This window comes from Varanus komodoensis, unplaced genomic scaffold, assembly GCF_004798865.1.
Source record: "Varanus komodoensis strain SLA01 unplaced genomic scaffold, ASM479886v1 scaffold60, whole genome shotgun sequence".
NCBI classification, from domain to species: domain Eukaryota; kingdom Metazoa; phylum Chordata; class Lepidosauria; order Squamata; family Varanidae; genus Varanus; species Varanus komodoensis.
The window spans coordinates 3,996,327-4,012,127 of NW_025336223.1; the positions used below are offsets into that span (position 1 = coordinate 3,996,327).

General features: G+C 44.3%; 2 protein-coding genes and 1 long non-coding RNA gene across 3 annotated transcripts in view; 2 read left to right on the plus strand and 1 right to left on the minus strand.

Moving 5' to 3' along the window:
* The first annotated feature begins 1,808 nt into the window (after positions 1-1,808).
* Positions 1,809-5,753, plus strand: LOC123033267 (transcription factor HES-7.1-B-like). Its single transcript, XM_044449792.1, has 3 exons — positions 1,809-2,028; positions 3,471-3,549; positions 5,386-5,753. Exons 1-3 carry the CDS (start codon positions 1,870-1,872, stop codon positions 5,685-5,687), a joined length of 540 nt encoding a protein of 179 aa, XP_044305727.1. The 5' UTR covers positions 1,809-1,869; the 3' UTR covers positions 5,688-5,753.
* A 1,453-nt stretch (positions 5,754-7,206) lies between these two features.
* On the minus strand, positions 7,207-13,455 carry LOC123033269. Its single transcript, XR_006416590.1, has 2 exons — positions 13,336-13,455; positions 7,207-7,509 (listed from the first exon to the last, which is right to left on the minus strand). It is a non-coding gene; the product is annotated as an uncharacterized LOC123033269 (long non-coding RNA).
* A 99-nt stretch (positions 13,456-13,554) lies between these two features.
* Positions 13,555-15,801, plus strand: part of ING4 (inhibitor of growth family member 4) — an 8,562-nt gene continuing 6,315 nt past the window's right edge. Inside the window, exons 1-4 of the mRNA XM_044449739.1 lie at positions 13,555-13,625; positions 14,677-14,748; positions 14,922-15,088; positions 15,290-15,404. Coding sequence (XP_044305674.1) covers positions 13,589-13,625; positions 14,677-14,748; positions 14,922-15,088; positions 15,290-15,404 — 391 coding nt within the window. The 5' untranslated portion in view covers positions 13,555-13,588. The remainder of the gene's footprint in view (positions 13,626-14,676; positions 14,749-14,921; positions 15,089-15,289; positions 15,405-15,801) is intronic.

Here is a 15,801-nt window from a genome sequence, read left to right on the forward strand (position 1 = left end):
CCAGGGGCCTTTCCTTAGGGGGCATGAGCCTACTTGACCCCCATCAGCCAGCCAAGTCTACGCCCCTTTGTACCCAGAGATTCCTTGGCATTCGCTCCCTTTTGCTGTTTCACTCACAGTAGCCACAAAACAGCTTCATGGTAAGGCTCAATTTCTACTGCTTTCCACCAGTCTCCCTCCATTTTCTAACAGATCCTTTGCCTCAGCTAATTAAAAAAAGTAGACTCAACATACATCATATCCTTACACTGAGTCAAACTGTTGGTTTGTTCATCCCACAACTGCTTAATCTAACTGGCAACAGTTCTTTAAAGCCTGAGCCAGAGAGCTTTAAGTCTTTAAGCTTTAAGTCTAGGGAGGGGGGGGGGGGGGGGGACCAGGCTCAGGGGCTTTCAATGAGCTACTCTAAAAAGCAAACTCTAGGAATTCTATAGTTACTCTCTTTGTAGGAGTCGTGTGAGACAATGGCTATCTTCTTCATCATTTTATAAAACAGTGGCTGAGTGAGAGATTTTGCCTTTTGGGCCAGTTTGCTCAGCTGTGTATCTCCTGCTATTGAGAAAAGAAGATGGGGGAGGAAGCACTTTTTCTAGCTCCTAATTCCCCCCCCCCCCCGCAGCGGGCTGCCTTACATTGCCTTGGCAACCCTTCAAAGCTTGGTGGAAGGCTGGGGGCTCTGTATTGCCCATAGAGCTGTGTTGACATTTGAAATCCGAAGTGCAGACACAACACACAACACACACACTCCTTCCTGAAGACAGACGCACTCAGGCCAGCTGTCTGGGTCTAATCTCATTTCCATCTCAATAGGCTCCTCTCCCGGGTCCCTCTCCCTATTCACCCTGCCCCAGGCTCTTCCTTGCCTCTTTATCCCCCACCCCAAAGGAGCAGCTGGCCAGCCGAGAGACCCCTTTTGAAATTCCCTCCTGGCCCCCTCCTCCACTGCTGGTTGGAGCCCAGGGCAGCCTCTTGCACACAGTCACACGCCTCCCACGGAAAGCGCCCCGCAGCTGTTCATTGGCTGCCCATCTTGGGGGGAAGGATTTGCTGATGAAGTGACAGCTGTACCGGGGTGTCCTATAAATTAGAGGAGGAGGGACAGAAGGAGGGAAATTTGAAAATATACTTGGAGAACAAGACAATGAGCCTTCAGAGAGTGGGCAGCAAAACTCTGCTGACCGGGACACCAGCACCAAGGGCAGGGAGCTGCAGGAAGTCTCATCTGGAACAGCCCAAACGTCTGGTGTACAAAAAGGTACATGTAGTATTATTTTAAAAAACCCACTACTGCTGGTAATAGGAGTGGGGGGAAAGGGGCTAGGGTGGTTTGGCCAGAGAGGTGTAATGAGCAGTAAGCTGAGATAAGTGCACTGGTGAAGATGAATAGCATCTAAACAGTTTGATATTACTTTATCTATACAGGCTACAAAGATGCAGTCATTCAGCAATAGGGTACTTGTCCAAATTGTTTCACCGGTTCTTCGTTTTTGGTGTGATACATCTCCTATTTGGCTGGTTTACTGTAGAGGTGGCCTTACAGTTGCAGTGATGCACTGCAATAAGCAGTAAGTTTGGGGAACTATTATGGACTGCAGAATGGGAGACAGAGAGTTGTGACCCAGGAGGCACAAGCCCATGGGATGTTCACCTGTGCAACCGCCACTGAAATGAACAGAAGTTGTGCAAGGACAAGGCCATCCTGATCATTTCAGAGGGTGGGTGGGGGGGTTTCTCAAGAGAACCTCCCACTGGATTATGCTCCATATCAATTCGCAGGGGCCAACATGGAATGACACTTGGACTTCCTGAGTCAGGCACAAGCCTGTTTAGCTATCCCCCTGTTCTCTTTTCCCATTGTTCTTGTCCAACATGATGAACAGCTTCCCAGCCAATTCTTCTATTAATCAAGAATTTTTTCACATGCAGATTATCAAACCACTGATGGAGAAGAAGCGAAGGGATCGAATTGCCCGCTCTCTGAATCAGCTGAAGGTTCTCTTGCTAGGTGACACCAACCAGGGAAACAAGGTAAGGACCTTGGTGGCACCCCAGCACCATGATGCTGCCTTCCATTTGGGATGAGAGGTTTTTGTGAAATCAAACATCCTTCTCTCCCCTGTCCATAGATTCCCTTTTACACATAGGGGTGTCCTTGGGAGGCAGGGTGCTTTAAAGACACATGTTGTGCATTGTCCTGTAGGCCTGAGCCCTGGATCTTTTTTTCTTTTTGGCACCTAGCATTGGCCCTGCTTTTGTGGGAGCTGCAACAGTTCAACAGATACTGGTACAAGCTTCCCTATTCGGCCAGCCAGCAGCTACACAAGAGGATGTTAATCTTTTCAGGCCTAGAGACAACTAACTTTGTTGAGTACAGTGCTAAGAGACAGCTGCCTGTACATTAAAAGGTAGATCCCAAGAGGCTGATGGGCAGAACAAAAATCTCTCTGTATCTCTTGGCTCCATCCTTCACCCTATCAGGTGTGTGAGCACATAGTGAATAAGGAAGGTAGGAAGACTCACCTGCCATTTGCTTCTACTCCCTCTCAGCAGCCTGATTACAGTTTTGGAGGAAGAACTACAATACAAACTATGATTTCCAGCACAGTCAACCTTTTTCTTATTGAGTTGCATGTCTGGTTTTTACGTACATATCCAACAGTACATGGTAGGCCTTCCCCTTGCTCTCCTCTCTCTTGTAATCCCCCACATGCTTTCCAACTCTTCATTGGTGGGTCCCTCAGTTATTGGAAGCACAATTTGCTGCAGAGAGTGGGGTGGGAAAAACTATTCCACAAGCAGTTTCCATTCCACTGGTTTGGATTAAATCCCATGATCCTTGATGGAGGTTTTCAAAAGGAGCTGAAATGCACCCAAACCAGTAATTTGATCCAACATGGCAGTTTCCCACTTTGTGATTGCCACTGTGTTCTGTATAGGGTTCCCCCCTTTCCCTAATCAGTATTTATCAATGAACATCCTCAGTGGTCACTTGATAAAGAGCTAGGAAACACGCTCCAGCACTGTAGTCTGCAATCCTACCTTCTGAGAATTGTTGGCTAATACTCAAAGAGCTTAGTGTTCATGCACACACTTGCCAAAAAATAGCCCTGCTTCATTCTGCGGTACCGGAGACATCTGCACCGCTTGGTTCAACTATAATGGCTTCCTCCAAGAATCCTAGGAATTGCAGTTTTGTGGGTGAGCTAGTTTCTTATCAAGGATGCCTAGCCTCTTCACAGAGGACTTATAGTGCCACCTGCTGGGGACGTGTGAAATCCATTTGTAAACTTGTGTAATTTTACAACACAGACATGCCCCAGTGCTCACTGGATGTCAACAGTCTCTGTTCACTGAGAACATTTCTTGTTGCTGCTGTTTGTGATTCCCCCTTCCCTCTATATACAAGCATTCACAGGCACACAGGTTGGATCCAGGCCAAACCGATGTACTACTTTTGTTCCCCTCTTTAGCCTCTTCCTCATTCTCGCATGGACAAGGCAGCACTCCTGGAAATGACTGTGCGGCGGATACAGATGCTGCAGGTAGCAGGTGAGGGCGATAGCTAGGAATGGATTGCATTACTGGATGTCATAGCAAAGTCATGCAATGATGGGGACTTCTGAGGTCCAGGTTTCAGCCTCCACTCAGTCACAAAGGTCACAAGAGGCTGCCTTTGAACCAGTCACAGAGAGCTTTTCTTCATGAAACACTTATTATGTGCTTGAGATTCCTCTTCCACAGGAGTTTCCAGGTGGATGATGTCCTCACCCACTAGGGTGTCTCCCCTTCCTTGCAGGAAGTATAGTGGGGTAGGGATTCTAAAGAGAAAACTCTAGCATTTCCTGGAATGGTGGGAGGAAACTGCCCATGTATTTGTTTAATTCTGCTATACTGCAGTGTCATCTAGTGGTTATGCAATGCAACATATTTAAAAGCCAGAGAATAACTGCCAAAGGAATATGTAAAAAAGTGAGATCCTAACCTCTCGGAGAATCCAGAAGCAGAAGCCTGGTGCCTGAATTTCAGCAGGCACTGTCCATACTTTTAAAAATATTTTTCCAGTAGACTAACATTCTGTGTTAGTCTCTTGTACCAAAAACAACACATAACTCTGTGATATTTTTAAACATTAATTAGTTCAGAGTACCATTCTATATAGCCCCCTGTGACCCTCTGAACTCAGAGGATCCCATGGAAGGTGAGAAGAACATGAAGGCTAGGATCGTCCCAGCACTCCTCAAAGCACCCAGACAGCCCGTTTCAGCCATCTCAATATTGCTTTGCTCTTTGCAAGGAGGAAGGCTGGGGCCCCTCCTTGGAGTGTGAGATCTTTGCTCCTCCCATCTCCAGTGCCTGGAACACCTCCCTCTTGTTCCAGTTCTAAACAGCATCTTCCATCTTTGGAGCCCACCTGCAGTGGGAAGAACCATACTGGCAGAGAGCGCCCCTCTAGGACTGGAATCCCAGTTATGACTTCAGAAAGCATTTCCAAGATCCTGGCTGGGATTCCAATCTACCCTATGGTGCCCCAGTCGATGTTGGGAGACCACAATATTGTATACCTATAAACATTTGTGAACTGGTAGCTGCAACATCAGACTCATCTGTTGGCAGGTTTATAATCTGAAATTGGGGTTGTCACAACATAATGATGAGTCCATCAGCTTTGTATGCACATTATCTGCAGGCAGACTGACAAGCCCAACTCTAAAGGGAAGGTTGCATGTCTCCTTAAAATATGGTGTGCTTTTATAGCCCCCTCCCTCTTCAAATTATGTTGGGATGTACTCTATGATAGTCAGAAAGCTGAATTGTGTGGTCTTTATTTATTAAATGCCACATAAAATAAGTCATAGATGTTTTACAATAATGGTAAAATACAAATAGTCAGAATACAAAATTAATAGACATGCCAGCATGGCATATACAATTCTATGTTGCAGGGGCTAGGATAATAAAGCACAAAAATACTAAAAAATGTTAAGTCTGGGAGAACAATAAAGCCTTAGCCTACACCAGAAGGATAGTAGGCTGGGTACCAGGCAGACTTCCCTTGGGAAAGGAGGTATCTCATCCTGTGTGTGTGTTTTGGATTTCCATGAAATTGAGGCACACACCCAAGTCTTCCTATGACCTTCTCTGGCTTCCATTTTCTTGAACTTGCTCGAGCTACTGGGGCCTGCTTCACTCCTCCCAGTATTCTCCTTCCTCCAGTTCTGCCCATCAACTACCCCCAGTGTGTCCTGCTTTGAACCAAAACAGGAGATGCTAGAAATTTGGGAAAGCAAACAAATCCAGTTTAGGCATGTTAGAGGGATGCATGATGGGAGTTCTCTTTTCCTAAGATTTCTGAAAGTGCTTTGCATGTGCTCTTTCTACCTGCAGTGGCAGAGGACAGGGGCTTCCAAACAGGATACTCCTACTGTGCCTCTCTTGTTCGAGCATTCTTCATCTCAGAGAGACAGCGGTATCTAGAGGCTCCCACTCCATCCAACCCTGCAGCCAAACCTACCTGTGAGGCCATCTCATTAGCGACTCTCCCATCTGCCTCTACACTGTTGAAGATCTCAAGATGGAGTGATATGCATCTAGCTTCCCACAGCCTCCGACACTTTGAAAGATCTGTGCCTTCTGTGATCCTAAGCAGAACAGGGTCTCAGGTCTTCTGGAGACCCTGGTCTACCTGAGCTTTTCACTCATACTTGAGAGGTGGGAGTGTAGAAAGTATCCTGTGAGTACTACAGTCTAATTTATTTGGCACTATGAAAAAAACAAAAACAGAAAATGTTGTATGCCTGTATTTGTCCTCCTGTTTTTGTCCTCTCTCCTGTCTTAAAATTCATGACTTGTGCATCTGGTAAGTTTTGCTTTGTTTTGTTGTGTGGTACTACTTCATGCTACGCTTAGCATTGCTCATGTTTTACTAAAAATGTTTGTAAAAATGGGACATTATTTGTAAAGTTGTTCAAAATTGTATAATATACAAGAACTTTCAATAACTACCATGTTTGACCCTCTCATCAATGGGATAAAAGTGCTCTAAATAATCCACAGGTACCTTTTTCGGGAGGAGCTTTGCATGTGGCATTGACATAAAGAGTGAAAGAACTTATTCAATATGCTTCCTAATATCTGGCATTTCCTTCTCATCCAAAAATAAAAGTTTTTGCTTCTTATCATTTCCCCCAGAAAATGTGGAGGTTTCCAAAGAGAAATAGGATGCACATCTCCTAGATGAAAAAGTCTGTATGAACCACTGATGTGGGAGGAATAGGAAGTATAAATTATTATGTATTTTATTATGTATTTAATTCCATTTCTATGCTGTCCCATAACCTGAAGGTTCTCTGGGCAGCCTACAGTGCTAGAGCATAAATACATACATTGATTACAATAAAACAGTTATCAGATAAGATAAAACAGTAAAATAGCTAACACCTCAAATAAAACATACTAACACAAAATTAAATTAATTTAAAAATCCATAAAAGTATACAAGTATTACATAAAATTAATCAAATACTTGTTTAAATAAAAAAAAGTTTTCATGTGATGTCTAAAAGAAAGGAGAATAAGCGCAAGACAGATATCTCTGGGGAGTGAATTCCAGAGTCTAGGCACTAGCCCTTTCCCATTTGATCTCCCTAGGAAACACGGAGGAGGACTTCCAGAGAGGATCTAATTGGACAGGCAGGAATATATGGAGAAAGGCGCTCCCTCATGTACCCTAGTCTCAAGCTGTTTAGGGCTTTATATATCACTTGGACACTTTGAATTGGGTCCAAACTGGAACAGGAAGCCAATGCAGCTGATGGAGGACCAGCATAATACAGTGGTACCTGGACGCACAAACTTAATCTGTTCCTGGACTCTTTTCATGACCCAAAATGATTGTGAGCCAAGTTAAATTTCCCCATAAGGTTCAATGTAAATAAGGTTAATCTGTTCTGTAACTATTTTTTTAAATCAGAAAAATGTGAAGCAAAGTGACAAAGAACAACAAAGATCACGGCCATCCACCCCCCAACCTCCAGCACGAGCCTGGCCATCGCCCCCACAACGCGACTGCGATCGAGCCCGTCACCCTGCACGCACCCGTCATCCCTTCACGCACGCACCCGTCATCCCAGTGAGGATGTCTGGTGTTTTCTCAGACACCACTCTTATACACTACAGAAGCCAAATAAAATTTCACAATTCACAGTGTCACCTTGCATTGTGTAATATATATAGGAGCATAGAGAAAGGCAGAGAGGAGAAGCCTCACCAGGGGTAGGGGAAGGGCAGACCTCATGTGAAGGACACAAAGAAAGCAGAAAAAGCAGCTTCGGTTAAGCACCGGATTGTCCATCTTATGTAGACAAGCTCACTGTCACAGTCAGAGTACCTTGTAGGGTGCATCTTCCCCCGAGGCTTAAACTGGTTTAACAGTTTTCACTCACATCCAGAGAACTGCAGTTCTATGAAGAATTCTCTGCATCCTCACGAAACAGCAGTTTTCAGAATTCTCTGTGGGAAACAAGGCCAGGCAAACAGGCATAAAACCAATTCAGCCCTGCTGAGTGATGAGCATTTCCTTCATCACTGGAAATGACAAGTATGGAGACAAACATGTGAAATGGCCACTCTTAGATTTGTGACTTGGCATTTGTTTCCCCGAGCAACTGGCTTGCCCAAAGTGAGCTCCACCACAGTGGAGGTCTAAAGGCTTACTGCTGCTGCAGCAGTAAAAGTTTAACTTCTTAAATGCTATTGAGAAAAGTCCTGCGCTCTGGCCCCAGATGGTTACCACTGTTAGTCAGAAGCTGTCCATACAACCTTACAAACTGCTTAGCCTGACTTCTGGGATGAGCTCACATGACACAGCGCCAGTTTAGCACAGGAAAGGATGTGTTGTTACTTGGAAATGCTTATTTTAAAAACTACTCTGCTGGACTCATGCAGCACCACATTAGCCACAGGGGTTATAATCATATATATGCCTGCTCTCAGCAGTTATTTTAGTTGACAACTGATGTGTTTTACTGACCATGAGTATGAACTAAGAGCTGAAGATTTCCAGTTAAAAAGAAATACTGAATGGCCATTCATGAATTGCCGAAATGGTATCTATGAAACACATGGGCTTTATGCACACTATATTGTGGCTGCTAATAGTGCTCCAATGGCGAGCACCAACAGGACTGTAGGCAGAATGGATTCATTAAGAAATAAGTGGGAAGTTACCAGGCTGCTCATGGGAACCTCAACTTTAAAAATCTTAGAGGACAAAAAAGCCCGATGCAGTTCTGAGTCTGAAGAGAAGCAGAATGCCCCATTTGAAGGGAATAGCTACCTGACACCCGGAACAGACAGGAACACAGTTGGGATGGAGAATACACTGCTTAATTTTATTGGCACTCCCACTGAGAACAAACTGGATGGTTAAGAGCCTATCAATTTGGAGAAATATATATACTTTTAAATTAAGACTTTTTAAAAGTGCTGAATTTTTAAAAGCACTTTTTTAAAATTGTGCGACCAGCACACTTCCTGGTTGCATGAAATGCTGAAGTATCAGCTAAGGAAGTTAAAAATTCAAGGAGCGTATGGAGTGCCTACTTTTAAAAGAGAATCTAGACAGACAGGGCATTACAGAAACCTGTAGAATGGAGAGAACCAGTGGGCTACGGTTATCTCTGGATATAAACTGAGAATGATAGGGAAGGGCAAACTTGAGTGATTTTGCTCTGTACATCAAAGAGGACATAGAGTCCTGCAGACTTGAAAATGAGAAAGGCACAGACAATACTTGGCTCCAAAATTAATTTAGTCTTAGGAGCATGTAATTGTCCTATAGGTTACATTGCTCAGGGTGATCTTGTGCTGGAAAATGAAATCAGGGAGACCTTGAAACAAGGAGGTAATGTAATAATGGGTGACTTCCACTACCTCCATGTTTGTTTGTTTGTTTGTTTGTTTGGAACATTTATATGCCGCCCCATTCGCAAAAAGCCTCGGGCACATGTTGACAGCATGTTCCAGTTCTGACAAAGAGGTTAAATTTCTCAGTGTTCTAAGTGACTGTGCCCTCGGTAGGCTTGTCCAGGACCTACTGTGGGATGTAAATGTTGTTAAGCCAGTTGGAAATGGTGACCATAACATGATGAGATTACTATCCATTTAAGTGAAGGGTTGCCAGAGAGGGCCAGCACAGCCACTTTTGCCTCCAAAAATAATAAGAAAGACAGAAAAACGAAAAGCCGGCTGGACGCAAGCAAGCAAGCAAGCTTCTCTAGCATGAGGGGACTAGTGAAAGGAAGTTGAAAGGGAAGTCAAGAGGTCACCAGGATGGTTAACAAGCAGTGTCAAGGGAGCTAATAGAGAATAGAAGTCTTCTTCAGAAAACAAGTCCTGCACAAATGAGGAAAACAAAAGGGAGCATGGACTTGCACAAAGGAGATGTAAGCAGACAATGAGGCACACAAAAGAGCATTTTAAGGCACATACCATGAACAACATCAAAGCCCATAAAAATTGTTTGATATACCAGGAGATGACCAGATAGGGAGACAGTTGGACCACTTGATTATAATGGAATAAAGGAGTACTCAAGGAGGACAAAGAGAGAGTGGAGAAGCTGAATGCATATTGTTCATCTGTCTTCACTGCAGGGGATACAGGACAGATACTTGCACCTGAACTGATCTATTCAGTCTGAGGGTCTAAGACTAATAGTGGTTACAAAAGATAACATGCTCAACCTTACTGACAAACTGAAAATTAAAAATCAAAGGACCCAGATGGTATCCACCCTACAGCTCTCAAAGAACTCAAATATAAAATTGCTGACTTCTTACAAAAATAGGTGACATGTCCACAAGATCAATACACCAGAGGACTGAAGAATGGCCAACATCACCCCATTTTTTAAAAAAGGGATCCAGGAGAAACCTAGAAAATGATATGCCAGGTAGCTTGATGTCTGTTGCAGGTGAATTGATTGAAAGCCATTATTGGAGAAAAAACAACCCCTGCTAAGAAATAATCTACATTGCTTCTGTGAAGGTACATTCTGTCTCACTCATCTTTTAGAATTTTTTGAGAATGTCAATAAACATGTAGCCAAGAGTGATCCTCTGGACACTGTTGGCTTAGACATCCAAAAGGCTTTTGACATCCCTGACCCAAGACTCCTGAGGCCAACTTAGCAGTCATGGAATAAGAGGGCAACTCTTTTTACATATCAGTAACTAGTAAAGGACCAGAAAGCAGAGAGTAGGAATTAATGGTAAATGCTTCCCATTGAGGGATGTAACAGTGGGGTACCATAGGGATCCATACTGAGTCCAGTGTTTCTCCACTTATTCATAAATGATCTGGAATTAAAAGTGAACTGTGAGTTAACCAACCTTGATGATATTACCAAGTTATTTAGGATAGTTAAAACAAATAGAGATTGTGGGGAAATCCAAAAGAATACCCACAAACTGGAAGGAGAGGCATCAAATGGCAAATGCAAGTGTAACTGTTGGAATGAGGAACGAGGCTACTTTGGGTACTCTTTTCGAGGACTGTTGGCTTGAAAAGAATCAGAATATGAAGCAGAACCAGTGGAAGTCCGGGAATGTGGGTCAAGCCAAAACTCTGAGATGAGAGAAACAGAGATGCTTCTCTGAAGGCCAGACTCCCCAAGTGATAGGCAATTCCTAGGAATAACCAAGCGGGCAGAAGGGGACCTGGAGAAGGGGAATTTCTCAGACACAGACCAGACAGTGCCAGCTCTTGACTGCATGATGTGGCATCAGCAAAGGAGGGCAGCAGAATTAAAGGATGAGCATGCAGGGAGGAGATGTGCTGGCTTTGAGAAGGCCGCTCTGAAAGGGTGGAGCCCAGGCATGCTCATAAGGAGAATTCTTGGAGGTGATTACTAGATCGGGTTCAACAAACTGCCGTATGCATGTTCACAGATTCGTTCTGGGCATTTTGTACTTTTTGGTCAATAAAGAACGCTTTGCAAGGAAAATGATTAGTGGCTTTTGAATGCATGAAGGAGGAATAATGACATGAATAATATAAGAGCATCTCGATATAAGCAAGTGTAAAATAATGTACCTTGAACAGAAAAATCCCAACTTCAGGTATAAGGTGACAGAAATCTGAGCTAGCAGTGACTAAGCCAGAAAGGGATCTTGGGATTGTGGTGGACAGTCCAGTGAGAATGTTGGCCCAGTGTGCAGCTGCTCTGAATTAGACATAACTAGGAAAGGAACTGAAAATAAAGCTGCCAGTATCATGCTACCCTTATACAAATCTATGGTAAACGCACATTTAGAATAGTGTGTATAGTTCTGGTTGCTGTACATTAAAAAGATGTTGTACAGTTAAACAGGACAGGGCAGTGAAAATGATCGAGGGCTTGGTTTATGAAGAAAGGCTGATTGATTGCCTCTGAAACATGGCGAGTAAAGGGAGATATCATTTTTATGCATGGTGTGGAGAAAGTGGAGAGACAATTTTCTTCCTCTCCTGTAATACTAGATGCCAGGGTCATCTCATGAAGCTGACTGGTGGGAGATTCAAGACAGATGAAAGGAAGTACTTCTTCACTCAGTGCATAGTTCATGGGTCCTCAAACGAAGGCCCACCGGCCAGATTGAGCCTGCCATGCCCATTTAATTGGCCCGCCCCACAGGTTTTGCACTTGCCAGGCGCACGGGAGGGCATTTGGCTTGCTCACGAGGAGGTCATTTTAGACTAGCTCAGAGAAAACAATCTCCTCATGAGCAAGCCGGTGCCTCGCCACCAGGCGGCAGCTTGCTCGCAGGGAGATCATTTTGGACTCAATCGGAGAAAATGATCTCCTCGCAAGCAAGCCGACGCTTCGCCGTGCACGCACCCGGTGGCGGTTTGCTCATGAGGAGGTCGTTTTGGACTTGATCTCCTCACAAGCACGCTGGCACCTCACCCCCATGTGCCCCCCCTCCCCGCCTTGCGTGCAGGCGTGTGCCCTGCCCCCTCACCGGCCCCCGCCTCCCCCACCAGTACCGCCTTGGCGGCCCGCGCCCACCGCTGGCACCTGTCAACTGGCCCCCTTTAGAAAAAGTTTGGGACCCCTGACATAGCTGAACTTTAAATATGATTTTATTTCCATAACATGCAGCGACTGCCATCAATTTGGATGGCTTTAAAGGGGGATTGAGAGGAGAAGGCTATCACTGGCTACTGGTCAGGATGGCTACATGCTACTTCTGGTAGCAGAGGCAGTACTAGGCTGTATACACCCTTTGCTTGGGAACTCAGGCTAGAAGGTGCTGTTGTGCTCTTACCCTGCTTGTGGGATCTTTGCCACTGGGTAGCAGAATGCTGGACTACATGGTCTGATCCAGCACAGCTTTTCTTGCGTCTTTATGTCTATATCCTGGAAGTGGGGGAGGGATGTGTCCTGTAAAGTGGGAAATACCTCTCCCTGAAACTATAGAGGGGTATGTCAGGAGCAGAAGACATTCCAGCTCTCCAGACCTATGTCGCCCGCTGCCAATACAGGGCATACAGTTCTGTCCAAGAACGTAGAATGCTTCCTTCCACCAGATCAGCCTGCTTATACATTGAGCACAGATCTCTACTTCTGCCATTGGTAGTGGCTGCCCACAGTCACAATTGCACTCTTTCACATCACCCCCTATCTATACTATACTATTTTTGAGTACCTTTTTAAAAATTCTAACAAAGCAGTGATCTGCATGCCATAAACTTTCCCTGGGTGCACTGAAGCTGAAGTCAACCTGAAATATCCTTAAATAGAAGGCATACAGGAGGAACCTTTCGCAGTAGCTTCTCCTGGACTCTGGAGCTCTAAAACACGTAAAGCCAGGGTAGCTCCGTCTTTGTCGTCTTTCTGCCAACAGGCAAAACCATGGGTATTTAAGTAAGTTTGAACTGGTAAGTGCTATTTCTCTCTTTTTTTAATTTGTCCTTAAGTGACGCATTTTTATATTTAATTATATGTTTATGTTTCGTTATTGTTAGTTACATGGAGCAGTATTTTAGTGGAAAGGCAGGATATACGTCTCACAAGCGGAGAAAAGTACTATTTTACTTGATCACTCAACACAAACGTATGGCTTCCTGCACAGCCTCTCATTACTTTCCCCTTTTATTTTCAGAAATGTTGGTTCCTTAAGCAGAATGCCTCTGAGCATATGCAAAATACCTCTTCCTTCAGAACAGAGAACAGAATCAAAGAACTCTGTTCTTTGTAACATGCTCGAAGTACTATTTTTGAAGGTGGCCTTTTCTTTTAAAAACGAAAGTAAACTAGTCCAAATTAAAGAAATTAGAAAACACGGTCACTACCTGCACTTTCTCGGTTTTACATCCCTCCACTGGAGGAGGACAGTAAACTCCCTCCTATATTGGTAGCATCTCCGCACCGATCCACAGTCTCATTTCCCCCAGCGGCGAAACAAAAACCGGGCGGAAGTGATTTCGAACGCGGTGAAAAAGCCGTTGTCGGCAGCGGGAAGTTGTTCTATTAAGGGCGGAAGTGATGCCAGGGTGGGCGGGTCTGTGGAAGAAGAGGAGTCGGTCGGCTTGGCTGCAACCCAACATGGCGGCGGGGATGTACTTGGAACACTATTTGGATAGTAAGACCGGGCGCGGGATGCGGGCGGTGTTGCTCTTTTCACGAGAAGCTATAATAACCAGCAGTCGCCTCTCTCTGGCGTAGTTGTGGGTCGTGCGAGGGGAGGAGCGCGTGTGTTTCTCTTTCGTGGGCCAATTCATACGTTATAATAGAGCTACAAACCTGGGTTTGACGCGATTGTTCGTATCAGGCGCTGCAGCTAGTCAAGGCCCTGTGTCGTCTGTATCTGTATGTGTGCTTGCAAACACCTGTGTATTACCATTCCCACCTTTCTTTTCTGTCAAGCGTGCTTCAGGTAATAAGGTTTGTGTCTCTTAAAACTTGTGTAATGTAAAATACTATATCTAGCAATGTACATAATATATTTAGTTTTATCACATGTATTCACCTTGCCTCTCTTTTGTGGGAGAGAAGGAGTATTGTGGAAATAGAGGACTTTAGTAACGTATTGTTTAATACTGTCTTTAATAAAACTTATCTTAAATTGAGCATTTTTAGGGCTACCAGAATGTTTGTAAATCTCTACCTCTACTCTGCAATTTGACTTAGGGTTAGGCTAATTAAAATAGTTCAGTACACTCCAGTGCAAGTGTATGCATATTCTAGCTTGTGTTTAAAAATATAACCCACAATATCGTGATTTGTTTGGTGAAATGTGTGCAGAAATGAGAAAGGGGGTTGTGAAGTATACTTAGTAGGCACTTCATATGTAATAGGTATCTGAGGTGTATTTCTAATGTAATTTTATTATGCTAAATACATTTATCATGCAGATATGTTAGTCAAGAAAGCACAGCTTGCTTGGGGTACCTTGTTGAGTGTATAGTTGGTGGAAAAATATATTTGCTGCCACCAAATGTGTGAGCCAGCACTTTTTATCTTTAATCCCACAATAATTGAATTGTAGGAAATTATTTCTGTGGTTACTCAGTCAGTATGGCATTAATATTGACCATACAGTGGAAAGCATGAATGATGATACAGGAAAAAAGATAACATGGGCAAGATCCTACATGGCTGGTGATCTTCTCTGTTTCTCCCTCTTTCTCTAGGCATTGAAAATTTGCCATTTGAACTGCAGAGAAACTTCCAGCTTATGCGAGACCTTGATCAACGAACAGAAGGTGAGTTGAAGGTAAAACCAAGAGTAAGACTTCAGCTGATTCAAATTGACTGTGGTGTGGTTTTGCCACACTTTGGTGATCATTGCCATTGCCCTTCATGATCCTTTTGGTTTGACTCTGATAATCATGTCAGTAGCATTTATTATAATACTTTGCTTTACCTTTTGTTTCAGACCTTAAATCAGAGATTGATAAATTGGCCACTGAATACATCAGCAATGCACGGACACTGTCTTCAGAGGAAAAACTGGGACTTCTCAAGCAAATCCAAGAAGCATATGGGAAGTGCAAAGAGTTTGGGGATGATAAAGTACAGCTGGCTATGCAGACATATGAGATGGTATGAGACACAGCAAGGAGGGATTCAGGAACCTGATGAGATGGGATTGATGGGTGTTTTTCCCATTCATGAAAAAAAGCTAGAATTTTGTTTATAAATTTCTGAATTTTATGAGAATTCTTCAATCTTGGCCTGCCTGAATTCCTCCTGTTCTTGTGGGGATTTTCTGTTACCATTTTCTTTGCCTTCTCTTGTTTGCAGGTAGATAAGCATATTCGGCGGTTGGACACAGATCTTGCCCGCTTTGAGGCTGACTTGAAAGAGAAACAGATTGAGTCAAGTGATTACGACAGTTCATCAAGCAAGGGCAAAAAGAGTAAGTTCTGACTTCTCATGAGATGAATAGGCTTGGGTACCAGGGTGGAAGAGGTCCAGCAGCAATGAGGGTAGGAAAGCCTTTCTCAACTGGGTGCCCTCTAGACATGTAAGCCTACAAGCCTGGGAGTGCTCCTCGACCCAGAGCTTTCGCCGGAAGCTCAGGTGACAGCAGTGGCAAGGAGCGCTTTCCTTCAGCTTCGGCTGATTCATCAGCTGCGCCCCTACCTGGAGTACGACTGCCTGGTGACAGTGACACACGCGCTGGTGACTTCCCGCCTTGACTTCTGTAACGCGCTCTACGTGGGGCTACCCTTGAAGACGGTCCGGATACTTCAATTGGTTCAAAATAGAGCTGCCAGGCTGCTGACGGGGACTGGAGTCATGTGAACATAACG